The sequence below is a fragment of the Diplotaxodon limnothrissa genome, linkage group LG1 (assembly GCF_057381915.1).
Source record: "Diplotaxodon limnothrissa isolate DT_005_m linkage group LG1, D_limnothrissa_male_GT1.1, whole genome shotgun sequence".
In the NCBI taxonomy this organism is placed as follows: Eukaryota; Metazoa; Chordata; class Actinopteri; order Cichliformes; family Cichlidae; genus Diplotaxodon; species Diplotaxodon limnothrissa.
The window spans coordinates 21,689,174-21,703,115 of record NC_140596.1 but is presented as its reverse complement, the minus strand read 5'-3'; the positions used below and the strand labels follow the sequence as shown (position 1 = coordinate 21,703,115).

The following is a 13,942-nucleotide window of genomic DNA, read 5'->3' as shown; positions in this document are numbered from 1 at the left end:
TTTTTTCATTTGCACAAAAATGCATTGTTAGTTATTTTAATTAAATATATTTATGCGCAGCTGCACAGAATCATATTACCATATTATTAATATCTGTAATCTAATATACAGCAGGAGTATTTCTCTGCTTATGTTTAACAATAAATCCAGACATTTAATTTGGTAACCGTTCTCAGCTCTACCCTGAGGGCTGACAGTGACTGTTTACATAAGCCTGCAGGACTGACAAAATTCATTCAACATCTGCAGGTCACTTGAGTAAAGCAATTACAGAGCAGCACAGCTAATGCTGAGTGTCTGTGAGTAGACATCCAACTAGTTTTTACAGGCATCAGAGGGTGAATGACTTTGTCTTTTCAGACTTTTGTGTAGAAGGAGCAAAATTTCTGGAAATAGCAGCAAAGCTCTCGGTTCATTTTTACAAGACTTGATTGAACGCAGCTATTGCCTAAAATAGCTTTTCCTCTCGGTTCCTTCGTGTCTTGGGTATACATTTGAGGGGAAAGAAACATATATCACGGTCTGCTATGGATTATGTGCCAGAGACGGAGAGGGTGTAGCTCTTTTATCACATGAGTCATTAAAGCTGCACAGAGATCATGTTTTAAAATTAAATAAAAAGACTGGAGCACTGCATATACACATGCATAAAACCATAGACATTAAACATGGACTGGTTTGAGCAGATCAAACATTAAGAGGAATCTGTCGAGAACGCTGCCTTATTAAACGTTGTGTATGTTATTTTTGTTTTGTGTAAGTTTTATGTCTCCTTTCTTTACATTTTAACTGACCTTCTGCTTCTCAGTTATTTAAATTTGGGAATAAATCTGAAGTGGGTATTATACTTCAGTTTATATTTCGGAGCTTTTAATAATTAGGTACAGTGTCATAAAAGTTTTTGCCCCCTTTCTGATTTCTTAGTTTTTTGCATTCTTGTTTGAGTTAAATTTCACTTGCCTTATCCAGGCTTGATAACTGAGAGATCCTTTAGGCAGCTAAAAGATCTCAAAAAGCAATAAATCAGACAAAAGGGATTTCCAACGAATCACAGTGAGAGCCATTATCCACAAATGGAGAAAACTTGGAACAGAGATGAACCTTCCCAGGAGTGGCTGTCCTACTGAAGTTAGTCCAAGAACGCATTGACGAGTCATCCTGGAGGTCACAAAAGAACCAGAGGAACATCTAAAGAACTGCAGGCCTCACTTGCTTCAGTTAAGGTCAGAGTTCATGATTCAACAATAAGAAAGAGACTGGACAAAAATGGCATCTATGAGAGAGTTCCCAGGTGAAAACCACTGCTGACCGAAAAGAACACAAAGACTTGTCTCAAAAAAAATCCTCTGGATCATCCTCGATGATCTTGAGTTGCATTACATCTGCTGTAAAACCAACAGCACTTGATAAAAAGATGATCATACCAACAGTCAAACATGGTGGTGGTAGTTTGATGGAGTCGCTTTCCTGCTTCAGGACCTGGACGACTTTCCATTATTAATGGAACCATGAATTCTGCGCTCTACCAGAAAATCCTGAAGCAGAATGTCCGGCCATCAGTTTGTATTTTGAAGATCAAGCACACTCAGTTTATGCAGAACAATAATCTAAAACACACCAGCAAGTTCACCTCTGAAAGGGTCCAAAAAAACTCAAAACAAAACCAACAAAGGTTTTGGAGTGGTCACTCCAAAACCCGGAATTTATTAGGATTTACATGCTTCGGTATGACCTTAAACAAGCCGTTCATGCTCAAAATCCCTCCAATGTGGCTGAATTACCACAATTGTGCAAAAAAAGAGTGGGCCAAAATTTCTCCACAGCAGTGTGTAAAACTCATTGCCAGCTATTGCAATTGCTTGACTGCAGTTCTTGCTGCCAAAGGTGGCGCAACCAGTTAGTAGGGTAATTACGTTTACATATAGGGCCAGGTAGTTTTGGATAGCTTTTTTCCATTAATAAATTCAATCATCATTTAAAAACTGCATTTTGTATTTATCTGGTTATTGCTGACTGATATTAAACTTTGTCTAATGAACTGAAACATGTAAGTGTGAGAAACGTGCAAAAAGAAAAACAAGAAGAAATCTGGAAATTTAACCTTTAGATGGTGGTAAATAAAAAGACACCTGGTCACCAAAGTTCAAATAACCCTGAGGGGACAAGAGCAGCTTCACAAAAGTTCATGACAATCCATCTAAGAGTTGTCAAAAATTATAAATGTAAACTTGATGTTTGGAAATGTCTGAGGATCACCAGAAGGTATAAGACTCTATTCTCTGGAAACCATCAGTATGCTTTGTTTATCACTTGAGCTAGATATTACAAAGATCTATCAACATTGACTGCTATTTGCTAACATATCATAATAATACTCTATCTCGAGTCACTTTGTGATTCCCACCCTATGACTCCTCGATGCTATCAGCTCCGCTAATGAGCAGCTCAGACAAATTTTCTCCGGGGACGCAGAGCGCGAGGTCACTTGTACGTAGGGAGTGAACGTGACATCGTAAGTCAAATGGTGACAGTTGAGCCACAGATCACAGAGGGCAGAGTTGCACACACAGGAAGTGCATTCCTTCCCCTCGCAGTCACTGCCCCCACTGATGTTTGTTTAAACTGGGCTCTGATACATGAAGAGATTACTTCTCCACTCAAATCTCCTCCCACTCCACCCTTGACTCCAATGCTCTTAAAGTACCCCTCTCTTTTGTGTAAGAAGAGGACACTGAGTCCTTGGAGACTTCACATTTTACCTCTCCTTTGAAAGCGACCCGTTACACCTCTGATATCAAAACTCCACTCCTGCTTGACTTTTTCTTATACTTACCAAACATCAGACATCAGAGTGAAACTGTTACACGTGCATCTGTCAGGCTTCAGTTGGCAAATCCACAGCATAACCCTGCTATTACACGTCTCTGTGTTTAGAAGAGGGATTCCAATAGGCCGCATGAGACTAAGGCAGCCCTGAAATTTTCTAGATACAACAGATTGGACACTAAACGGCACTTATCCTGCAAGTTCCTCTTCAGAGTGAGTGTGATGTGTCATCGCACAGATTGGAACAAATTGAGAATTTAATTTAATATAGATTCACAGCTTACTGAGTGGTCACGCGGCTGATGTAAGTGATCTCTTGTTGTGCGCTGCACTCAGGAACGCAAGCTTCTTTCCAACTATCCTTAAACTACTTTTTGATTTGAGATGGCAAGGAGGCAAGGAAAACCAAACCAGTCTGTCAGGGCCTCTTAGGCCAAACTTTTTTCCTTTCGGCTGCTCCCCTTTATGAGTCGCCACAGTGGATGATTTGTCCCTAGCATCCCTCTCTGTCACACCAACCATCTGCATGTCCTCCTTCATTACATCCATGAACCTCCTCTGTATTGTTCCTCTTTCCCTTCTGGCTGGCAGCTCCATCCTTTTTCCAATATATCCACTATCCCTCCATGCACATGTCCATCTTGAGCCACTTTAATAAATCTAACACAACTGGGAAAATAAGTATAAAAAAAAGATTTGAAACTAGACCATAAACTCAGGAACACTTTTTGCTGAGGTCACGAAGCACAGGAGCTGACTTGTCTTTTCCCACAGATTTCAATGTACCCAGACGGCTGTTTGTTTAAGGCACTCTTTCTTTTATATACAGCCTTTTGTAAAGGCACAGAGGGAAAATGCCTGTTATAGCCCACACTGAAAGAACACAAGTGTGTTCCCATTTCAGTTGCCAATATAATCACAGTATAAGTAAAACGTCTTTCAGCAGCTCCCTCATTTTTCATCAGAACTTTGTGTCTGGTCTCAAACCAGGGATCATGTTTGTGTGTGTGAGGCAAACGTGTTAACCGCTACACTAGAGAGATGCATCTATATAGAAAATGAAGGATGAAGTCTGAGTCTTGAGGCTGAAATCTGAAATTTTGGTGTTGTTTTTAAAAAATTTCCAGGAGAATTTGAAACAAATTCTACTGGGAAAGAAACAAAATGTCTGAAATTACCCATCCAATGAGATACTTTTTGTATATGCAAATATAAAGTATGCACATATGGTTGCACAGGTCAACTTTGCAGACCAATTCTTTAACTCGAACACTTACCTGAGTTTATCAGCCACGAAGATGACTCTCCGCTCCAGCAGCAGCGAGGCAAAGATGCGAATCACCTGCCGCACGCTGAGACACTTGAACAGACTTTCAAAGTCCACGTGCTCCAGTCGGGAATCGGTGGGCCGCCTCAACTCAATGACCTGAGTGATCACAGAAAGCGTGAGTCTGATTTACTGAGTGCACTTTGCCAAAGTGTACTGAGCTAACGGTCGTAAACAAAAAGCAGTTGTGTTTTGTTGTGCCTGTGCCTGTAGCTCTGACCTCATTTCCTGCACCGGGAAGGAAGGTTTTTACTTTGATAATCTTCCCTGGAGCGGGAAAGGGGGACTCCATCAGACTCCTCATGAAGGGATAGACCAGAGCTGCTGAGATGCCTCTCCGTCTCTCTACCTCATCCAGGATCTGAAAAGAGGATGTTGACAATTAATGGAAACATACTGTTGTGGCTTTAAGCGCTCATGGTTGTCTAGCTCTCATTTTCTGTTTTGAAAAATAGCAAAGGCATCTATTTCCATGCCTTTGTGTGAGGAAAATTCCACCCAGTGTGCCTGTTTTGGTCCAAGCTGCCTCCTGTCTGGAAAGTTGATTGGGGAATCGCTCATTTTGGAGGTCATATGATACCAACCCTGTTGCTCTCTCTTCACACACATACAGCTTCCTCTGAAAGCAAACACTGACCTCCTTCTTTATCATGATAACTTTTTTTTTAATAAATCTAATTTACATTTGAAACATCGCAAGCATTCTCTTGCTCTCTTTGGGCATCTGCTAAGGGTGCTTAAATATCACAGGATCCAAAACTAGTTAAAGTTTGGCTCTAGTAAGTAAACACCAGTACAAATTAAAGGCACACACCCATACTGATAGTGTGTGAATACTTCATCAATATGGGGAAGTTATTCTACTTTTACTCAGTTACTGCAGTCTCATTGGGCAACTATATATATATGCACCATATCCTTAAAACATTCAACAGTCTGGGTTGAAATAATAAAGGAATCAGATAAGGCTGAAAGAGTCACACAGAGTGACTGCTCTGTTCTGCGTTAGCACCAGTGAGAAAAAAGCAAGAGAAACAATTACTCTGGGAAATCAGAGGGTTACAAAAAAAGGAAAAGAAGCTGAAACAAGCCTTACTGACAAACAAGCGTTCGGCACAAGGTCTGCTGAAAGTCATTTCCTTCAGCTATGAGACAGGTTAACCACAGCTACAGCACCGCATGCAGAAATTTGGCTTTTTTTGTGTGTGTGTGTGTGTGTGTGTGTGTGTGTGTGTGTGTGTGTGTGTGTGTGTGTGTGTGTGTGTGTGTGTGCATTTACTGTGTGTGTGGCTAGAGGACAAGACTGAACTCACTGTAGAGAACAAGTCAAAACAGCCCAGCCTGCTGATGACACAGTACACCTCAGGAAGGCGAGGTCCTTTCCCAGTCGGCTGCAAGAGAAAAAAGAATAAACTCTTTACCAGAAGAGACCCATTCAGAGATATCCTTTAAAAAAATGATAACTATAAATGCACTTGAAGAAAGGGCTTAGCAAGGTAGCCCTATACCCAGTGCTGTCCAAAAGTCTGGAGTGACACCTCTTTTCTTTATATTTTACTTCCAAGGAAACACATTTTTTAAAGTGGTCTTGAGCAATAGTTCTTGAGGGTTTCTTGGCTGTTTTGAGCCCAGTCCTTGTACCTGATGATCTTCACAGGAATATTTGTTTTTGCTTGTTAAGACACTTAACACTGACCTATGAATCATTCACGCATAAACAAGGAACCTAAACTCAAGGGATGCACCAGTGTTGTGTCCTCACATCATAGAAAACAAAGAATCAACTTTAGACATTTTGTTACTTGCAGCCTGTCACAAAAACACAAAAACATTTGTTCACATTTCTTTAGTTCATTCTATTAAAGAAAACGCCAAAAATAACTAAATTTAAAAAGCAGCCGTGGCTCTGTCATGGTTTTGGGCTGCACTTCAGCCAGCGGTGTTGCTGGAATTAATTACAAAAGGACAGAAAAGTACCATCAGATTTTGATCTGTCAAGCAATGATCCTAAACACGCTGCATACCTGGATAGAAAAACACACGACTTAACATAATCAGTCACGATTGGCCTCCCCTGAGTAAGAACCTCTACGTTATTGAAGAGTAATCCAACAAGGGGCGATTCAAGACTTCCAAACACTACTGTATATAATTACAAATACATAAAGGGACCATAAAACTACACGGATGATAACGTGAAGATAAGTTGCTTAAATGTTGTATGTGAAGTCTTTGACTCAATCTGTCATCTGAGGTGAAAGTCTTTCATGCGGATAAACATAGGTGGTTTATCTGCTCTGTCTGATCCTATCTGCTGTCCTCTGTGCGCTCAAATAGAAACACCGGGAGCACAGACACTTAAAAACACGGACACAAATGAACACAGGCCACACAGACGAATCCACTTGTCCATATTAGGAATACAATTTTCTCCACTAGTTTCTCCTCTGCCTTTCCAAATGGATGATTAAATCAACTATGTGGAGCTTGATTCAAGTCCTCAGGAATGCTCGCCTGCTGCCAACTGCTGGACAGACAGCGGGGAGGAAACAAAATTACTGGAGGAGAGCAGCTCACCTCTCTTCCCCATCTCCCTATCTGTCTCTGTCAACCGTCATTAAAACCTGCTTCCATCAAAAACAATCTCAGATCAACAAAGCGGATCATGCATAAGAAAACACTTTGCTGATCTAAAATTTACCAAGAAATCTAAACAGCACACACGCTCCTGGTAAGCGTCTGAGACCGTGCATGCTGCGTGCACGCTTTTTTTCCCTTTCGTTTTTAAAGGCAAACAAAAATCGCCAGCACATTAGCAGAATCCCACACAGTCATGCTCTCCACCCGCAAGCTAAATGGGAGGCTCAACGAAACACTTCAAAGCATTCGCCAGCCTAATTACGGAGAGGAAATGCTCCAGAATGACAATGTTTGGATTTTTCATGGTTTCTTTTTGTCTTGCCTCGCTCGAGAAACCGTTGTTAAATTCAATGAGTCAGTCCTAGACTCATTGAATTGAATAGACCCATTTCTGTAATATACTTACATATCTATACTATTGCTAATATATATTGTAATATATCTATATCACTAAAGCACTTCTGGATGGATGCAAACTGCATTTCGTTGCTCTGTTCCTGTGCATGTGCAATGACAATAAAGTTGAATTCTATTCTATTCTATTCTAACTGGGTTTTTATCTTCAATTATTATATTTTACAACATTTTCATGGGCTTTTTATGACTGCGTTCTATCTTTTAAGGCAATATTTCTTCCCAAGTGTATTCAATTTAAAATGCAACAGAGCTACACATTTCATTAAACATATACTTATTCAATTACTGTATTTTGTAGCCACTGAAATCTCACCTGTGTAGTTTGGGTGTTTGTTGCTCTGCTAACACTATTTAAAGTATTTACTGGGCACACACACATGCTGCTCAGCTGCTGTAACAGTAAGTGCGATAATCTTTGTCCGCATCTATTTTTTCAAGCGTTTCACACCCTGTTTAGTTTTTCATGTTTTATTTTTGACATTATTATTCTTAGCGATTTCTTTCCTTTTCGGACAAAGCACACGGTCACATCAGCAGCGCCACAGGAAACTACACCGAGTGTTCAAATAAAAGCGTCTGTCACAACAAACAGGGGCTCAGCGGGGTGTGAACAGGGAGATGAACAGCGGCTTACCAGCAGGCGCCTGCAGTACCCAAACCTCCTGCTGCCGTCCTCCCCAGTCAACATGAAGGAGAAGGTCTCGCTGAGGCCAAAAACAAATATATGCACATGAGGAGCAACGCAAAGACACAGAGTCGTGAACACAACGGCAGATACTTGTGATAAAACAGAGCATGATTGTATTGGGCCTGGCATGGTTATACATTCAAACGGTGCAGCAGGTGGAGTGCACAGATAAAAGGGTGGAGGTGTGTGAAAGATTATCATCATTATTATATTGTTGTTGATTAAATAAAGTACAGTATCATTTATTATCAGTTATAACGTCCACTGTGGCTTTGGGTTTAGTAAAAATCCACCTTTTACAGAACGGAGCCAAATGGAAAAACTTTTAACATGCATGAGACGTCATTTCAGAAGCTGAGGTATTCAGCAGAGGAAAACCTAAACCTCGCCTTAGAGGGTGAGGTGGATGTGAAATTTCTATAGTTTCTGTTTTTTCTGTTGCCCAACAGACAGGAAAGGAAAGGAATTTGACACTGTGTGGAAGACTGCTGGACGTACCTGCTGTACTCTGAGACCGGACTCCAGTCTTTGGCATCTGGGAAACAGAACTGGGGAATGGCTTTGAGCCTCTGTTCTGCCTCCCTCATCTGCTTGGTGGGCCTATCCAGCTGTGAGGTGAGGAGAGTATTCCAGTCAGCTCATCCTCCTTCACATAACTCTGTCATCCTTTATTAAAATCCCCCATGGATGACCTACAAATGACCAGACTAACTTTTCTCCTGTTCAAGGTTAAACTCCCTCATGTCCTCTCTAATTCAACTACACAGAGAGTGCTCTCTGGCCGTGTGAGATTAACTTCTCCCAGTGTACACGTCAGCTGAGAAGTAATTAGAGAAATACTCTTTCAGGGTTTTTCCTGTGGCGTGAATGGATCCTGGTTATTTTAAATTATAAACAGACCTACAGGGCTTTAATTTATAAGCTGTAATAACCCGCACAACTTCAAACAGCCTGCAGGGTCAAATGTGAAAAAAGTGTTTCAAGGCTCAAAATGGGGGGAAATTTTAGAAACCCTCTACAAGATCTTTTAATAGTAAGAATAATATCATTGCAGTAACTGCTTTTATAAGTCACGTAATAATAACACTCAGGAGGTTCTGAACTATTTATGCTTTGGAAACCATTCAGTGGTGACATATCTGTGCACAGTTTGTGATTTCTAAAAACCTAGTGACGTCGGTTAAGGAATTTTATGGTCACTGACACGATAGACTTGATTTTTTTTTCAATTTCTTTGCTTGTTTGCTTTGTTTCAAAGCAATTTGCACTCTCTGCGTTCTTGCTACGCCCCACGTAAAAGTTGTCAGAGGTGACCAGCAGCAGGACCCAGTTGCGGCTTTTACCTTGGGGAATTGGTAGGTGACCTCTGGGGAGTAGGAGTTCTTGGTGGGTTTCTTTTTCAGAGAAACAACCACAAAGTACTCAAAGAGTTCTCTCTCCTGCCACTCGATGAGCTGCAGCTCCAGCGTTCGATAGCTCGGGGCTCGTCGCAGGATGGACTGTAACTTTAATAACCTCTGGGTGTGAGCTGAGAAACATAATACACGCAAAATTGTCAGTTTTTTGTAGAGAATGAAATCTGAGGCTACAGCAGGTCAGTCAATTAAACAGAAGGTATCTGAAAAATGTGCGCTCGCTAACCTTTGAACCTGTCGTCCGAGTCGCTCTCGCTCTCGCTGTTGTCGTCTGGAGACACACAGAGAAAAGGGGTCTTTATGGGTCAGGGTGCTTCTTCACAAACATGTGTTTATGTCACAAAAGGGACACAGAGGGAACGCTACGTGGGTGGCTGAGATACAAATATTTACTCGCTTATCTGGACAGAAGATGAAGGGGAATATAGAGAAGCAATACCTCTCAGAGATGCAGTCTCAACATTGGACATGGAAAGCTTCTTCAACCTCTTCTTCCCACGTTTAGTGCAGTAAATGGAGTTGATCCTCTGGACCAGCTGTAGACGGAGGAAGGAGGAAATTCTATCAGGAACTTAAGGTTTTGTTTCTCTTGAGCCTAAGTATAGGAAGCAGAGATGTGCACGGCCAAAGCTAACAGTGTGAAATACAGTACGTGTGTGTTAAAGGGTGCAGACAAATACAACAGAAAGGCATTAAGGGGAGTTCTTGAGAAAAAGGCAAATTTAAACAGTGATTACACGCACCAAGGCACTCTATCTTAAAACATCTATTCCAAACTGTGGAATTACAAGTGATCCAGAGCTCCACTGACTCTGACTGAAACCTGAGATGGCCTGTGAAGCGGGAACACAGAGTGAACACGGTCGGAGCTCTGCGAGGACTTAGTGTAGGTGTTTTTGTACAATTTCGCAGTGTGTACCTTGGGGATCCTCCAGTGCCTGTGTGAGGGCAGGGTATCGGTTGTGCTACAGAGGCTATCATCCAGCAGGCCGCAAGGTGAGGGCGATACACCAATCTGGGGGAGAAGCAGCATTTCGTCGTGGCTGTAGCGTTTGGTCAGCTGCGACATCCGATGGCTTTTCCTGTCGCTCGGAGCAGGCAAGTGAAGGGACTGACTGCTGGGCTTGGAAGGCAGCTAGTTACAGAGAAAAGAAAGCAGCAGGTTTGGTACCTTTCATTCACTTGTAATAACACTTAGCTTTAAGCAATATCTTTATATCTCAGTTACATTGCGCAGTGATCTGCCTTCCTAGTTTTTCATTTCCTGTCATAAAGAGGTGTCCAACATAAGGCCCGGGGGCCAGAATTGGCCTCTAATATGGCCTGCTCGACAGCTTTGGAAAGAGCCTGAATTTTGGACTTCAATGACAGAAATTTCCATTTTTTCATAGAAATCTGTCATTTTAATGGTGGTTTCAGAGTACAAAGGGGGAAAAGGACATATTCTGTCAATTAACAAGAATTTTTATTTTATTTTATTTTCTGTTTAATAATTACAGGACAGTCTGTGCAATGAGCTACAAGAACATTTTCGGTAATTGTAACAGTGTTTTCTTACAATTTGAACCCAGTGTGGTGCTGACTGATTTTATTTTTTCATTTACTATAACAATGTTTCTTTATTATGTAGAAAAACTGACAAGTAATTCAATTCAGTTTTATTTATATAAGACCAAATCACAACAACAGTTCCCTTAAGGCACTTTATATTTTAAGTTGACCCTACAATAACATAACAATAACATTTATTTTTTAAATTGCACTTATTTTTCTTTTATTAAAATATACCAGGAATTAAATGTGTAGATTAATAGCTTTGCACTGACAGAAAGGTCAGTTGCACCGGTCCGTATGTGGGCCACAATGCTTTAATGTGTTAGTGTCAATGCAAACAAAACATTAAAGCATTTAAGCAGGAGAATACGATTTATTGTGAAGCAGTCACAGGGAGTGGCGTTCAAAGGAACAACTTAAAAAAGCATGTGCATCTTCAAAGCAGGGGTTTTTCCTGTACATGTGATAACTTGAAACGTTTGTCATCTTCTCAGCGCTACTCTGGAAATGACTGACTTCTCTGATGGACTTCTCTATCAAAAGTAGCGGTTCAAACAGTGTTTACAGCAGCGTTAAACAATGCTTGTTGTTACCACATGTACCCCTTTTGTCCCTTCTACTTTACATAGTGTGAGGCATGTGCCTGGCAATGAAGTGAGCAGACTAAATCAGCAGATGGCCCTTTCTGTAAACATCGCAAGGTCTAAACACGTCAAGCTGTTTCCTGGAGTGACTCAAAAGAGGTGTGAGATTCTTTAAAAGACGTTATCCAGGTTTCATCCGTGACACCCCGAAAGGGTTACCTGAGGCGGAGAGTTCAGCTTCCTGTCCATGACGGACCAAGAGCGGTTGTTCTCCAACAGACGAGACGTACGGCCCAAACTCCGCCGCTTCAGGTCGACGTCCTCATATGGATTCTCCTTCTCTGTGGGAATAAAGTGAGTGTTCACGATAGAAGTACAGCTGGCAACAGTTTGTGTAAGCAGGCCGTTTCTGAGAGAGGACAGATGAGGCCGAGGGGTCAAAGAGGGTAAATAGAAGGCGATTAAAGGTGTCAGAGGTCCAAGAAAGCCTCCCTAGGTTATTTCAAAAAGGGATGAGTGATGAAAGGTAAGTCAAAGGACATTCACAGCCGACTCAAGTTAATTCCCAACTGAGTCACTGTCCAGATATGCAAACTGTAGTGAGAGAGCAAAAGAAGAGTACATCATGAGTTCCACAAAGACCTTTCCAATAACCACTGGTTCTTTCAAGTATACATCAGCTAAGTATATCATTTTATGTTTGTTTTTTGCATAAGACAATCTAATAAGGCATCTGACAAACAAGAGTTCAGGTCTCATTTGGCAAATTATTTTAGGCCTGCAATAAGCATAGATTTTGCTACCGCTCCATAGTTGTCCTTCAGTCACTAAATGATGGCAGGAAAGCAAAGAGCATGAACATTACAGAGCATAGCATGGCTCTCGCTGATGTCACCTGGCAGGGGACCAACTTCAATAAAGACAGAACTTGTGTAACACCACAGTCCGTGTCTATTCAGACATGTGCTCTGAGAATAGCTTTTTGGCAGGGTCTGAAAAAGGTTGTGAGAAAGAGAAGAAACCACGGCGAAGAACAAAAAACAGAGCCAGATGGCGTCGAAATGCATGAAGGGAACTTTTAAAAGAAAGAAAATCAGTGTTATCTGGCAACAGAAGTGCATCTGGTAGCTGTGTTTTAAAGGAAAACCCGGTGAACCCTCCAACAATGAGAGTTTTTTAAGCACCTAACTTAAAAAAATGCTTGCATAGCTTTGTTCAGTTACCTATTTTTAGGTTAATGATTTAACCTGGACACACACATCCATGCACAGACAATGTACACTGGATGGGGAGCGTCGGGGCGTTATGTTGTGTCATGCAGTCAATTAGTTGAGTGGAGTTATTTTTATGTGCATCATTAAAGCTGCGGGGCAGAATCAGAGGGCTCAGTCTGACCCCACATTGTGCCGCTGCGCCATTAAACCGAAGCTATACTGTAATGAGAGCCTGCTGGGAAAATCATATGTCTCTATAGCTGCTCATGCACTGGAGGGTACTAATCTGCTGCTCTGATTACAAACATCAGGATCTCTCCCTAACACACTCCCAGACACGCAGCATTACGCAGGGAGGGGACACACCTCAGCTGCACACTGTGATTGTACACACGCACAATAGACGCTCTGGGCAGGGCGAGGCTCAGAGCAAACTACACCAACAATGTCAGGATCAATTTACCCTCTAAAGTGGCGATCTTGTACCAATGCTCAACCACTGAAACAAAACTACATCAGGGACGGACGCTATAGAAGAACCTCTGGCAGGACCGCAAACCGTACAGCGCCTCCGTCACGAAGACAGTCTCTCCCGTGACCACGCCGGCGACGTTTTGTGGCAGAATGTACAGTATTTCAGGCACCATAACAAAATTACAGCTTGCTTTATGTGTCTAAGGTGCATCTGTTTAATCGCTCGTTACACGTAGCAGACAGTCGCCCAGATTCATTCATTCGCAGTGGGGTAAGAGCAGACAGCTGAATCATTGTGTCAGTGGTGCAAAGGGTGTGATTCATCAGCTTGTAAACAGATCAATCACCGGCACACCATTTATCAGCTACACTGGTTAAAAGCACTTACACGGTTCCCTGATGTCACAATATATCATGCAATCGTAGTAACACTGTAGCGCAGGTCAAAAAAGGCCAGCGATCTTAAGATAAACACCTAACATCAAGCACAAGTGCCAACTGACAACAAGTGAGTGGGCGTCCTTCCAAGAAAGTCAAAGAAGTCAAAGTTCTCATGGGAAAGAAAAACATTTATTTATTTATTTAATTCTTTTCATTTCTTGCATAGTCAGTGTTCATGTATTTTCATCCGACATGAAAAAGAGACCTCACATCTGGGAACCATCGCAGCACTTTGTTTTATAGGGTCTTTTTTCTAGCCAGCGTTACCAGGGTACTTCCTCAGGTTAAGAGGAACTTTGAGTGATGCAGGTATACTGTAATTGGCTAAAAATCTGAATGTAGCTATTTAGAGAGCAACTCTT

The 13,942-nt window shown here is 41.6% G+C and overlaps 1 protein-coding gene across 1 annotated transcript in view; it reads right to left on the bottom strand.

The window, feature by feature from the left end:
• Nucleotides 1-13,942, bottom strand: part of dennd2b (DENN domain containing 2B) — a 53,980-nt gene that overhangs the window by 12,195 nt on the left and 27,843 nt on the right. Inside the window, exons 5-14 of the mRNA XM_085379188.1 lie at nucleotides 11,671-11,792; nucleotides 10,233-10,448; nucleotides 9,753-9,849; nucleotides 9,540-9,584; nucleotides 9,242-9,426; nucleotides 8,397-8,506; nucleotides 7,845-7,914; nucleotides 5,467-5,544; nucleotides 4,374-4,514; nucleotides 4,104-4,252 (exon numbers count right to left, since the gene is read on the bottom strand). Coding sequence (XP_085235314.1) covers nucleotides 4,104-4,252; nucleotides 4,374-4,514; nucleotides 5,467-5,544; nucleotides 7,845-7,914; nucleotides 8,397-8,506; nucleotides 9,242-9,426; nucleotides 9,540-9,584; nucleotides 9,753-9,849; nucleotides 10,233-10,448; nucleotides 11,671-11,792 — 1,213 coding nt within the window. The remainder of the gene's footprint in view (nucleotides 1-4,103; nucleotides 4,253-4,373; nucleotides 4,515-5,466; nucleotides 5,545-7,844; nucleotides 7,915-8,396; nucleotides 8,507-9,241; nucleotides 9,427-9,539; nucleotides 9,585-9,752; nucleotides 9,850-10,232; nucleotides 10,449-11,670; nucleotides 11,793-13,942) is intronic.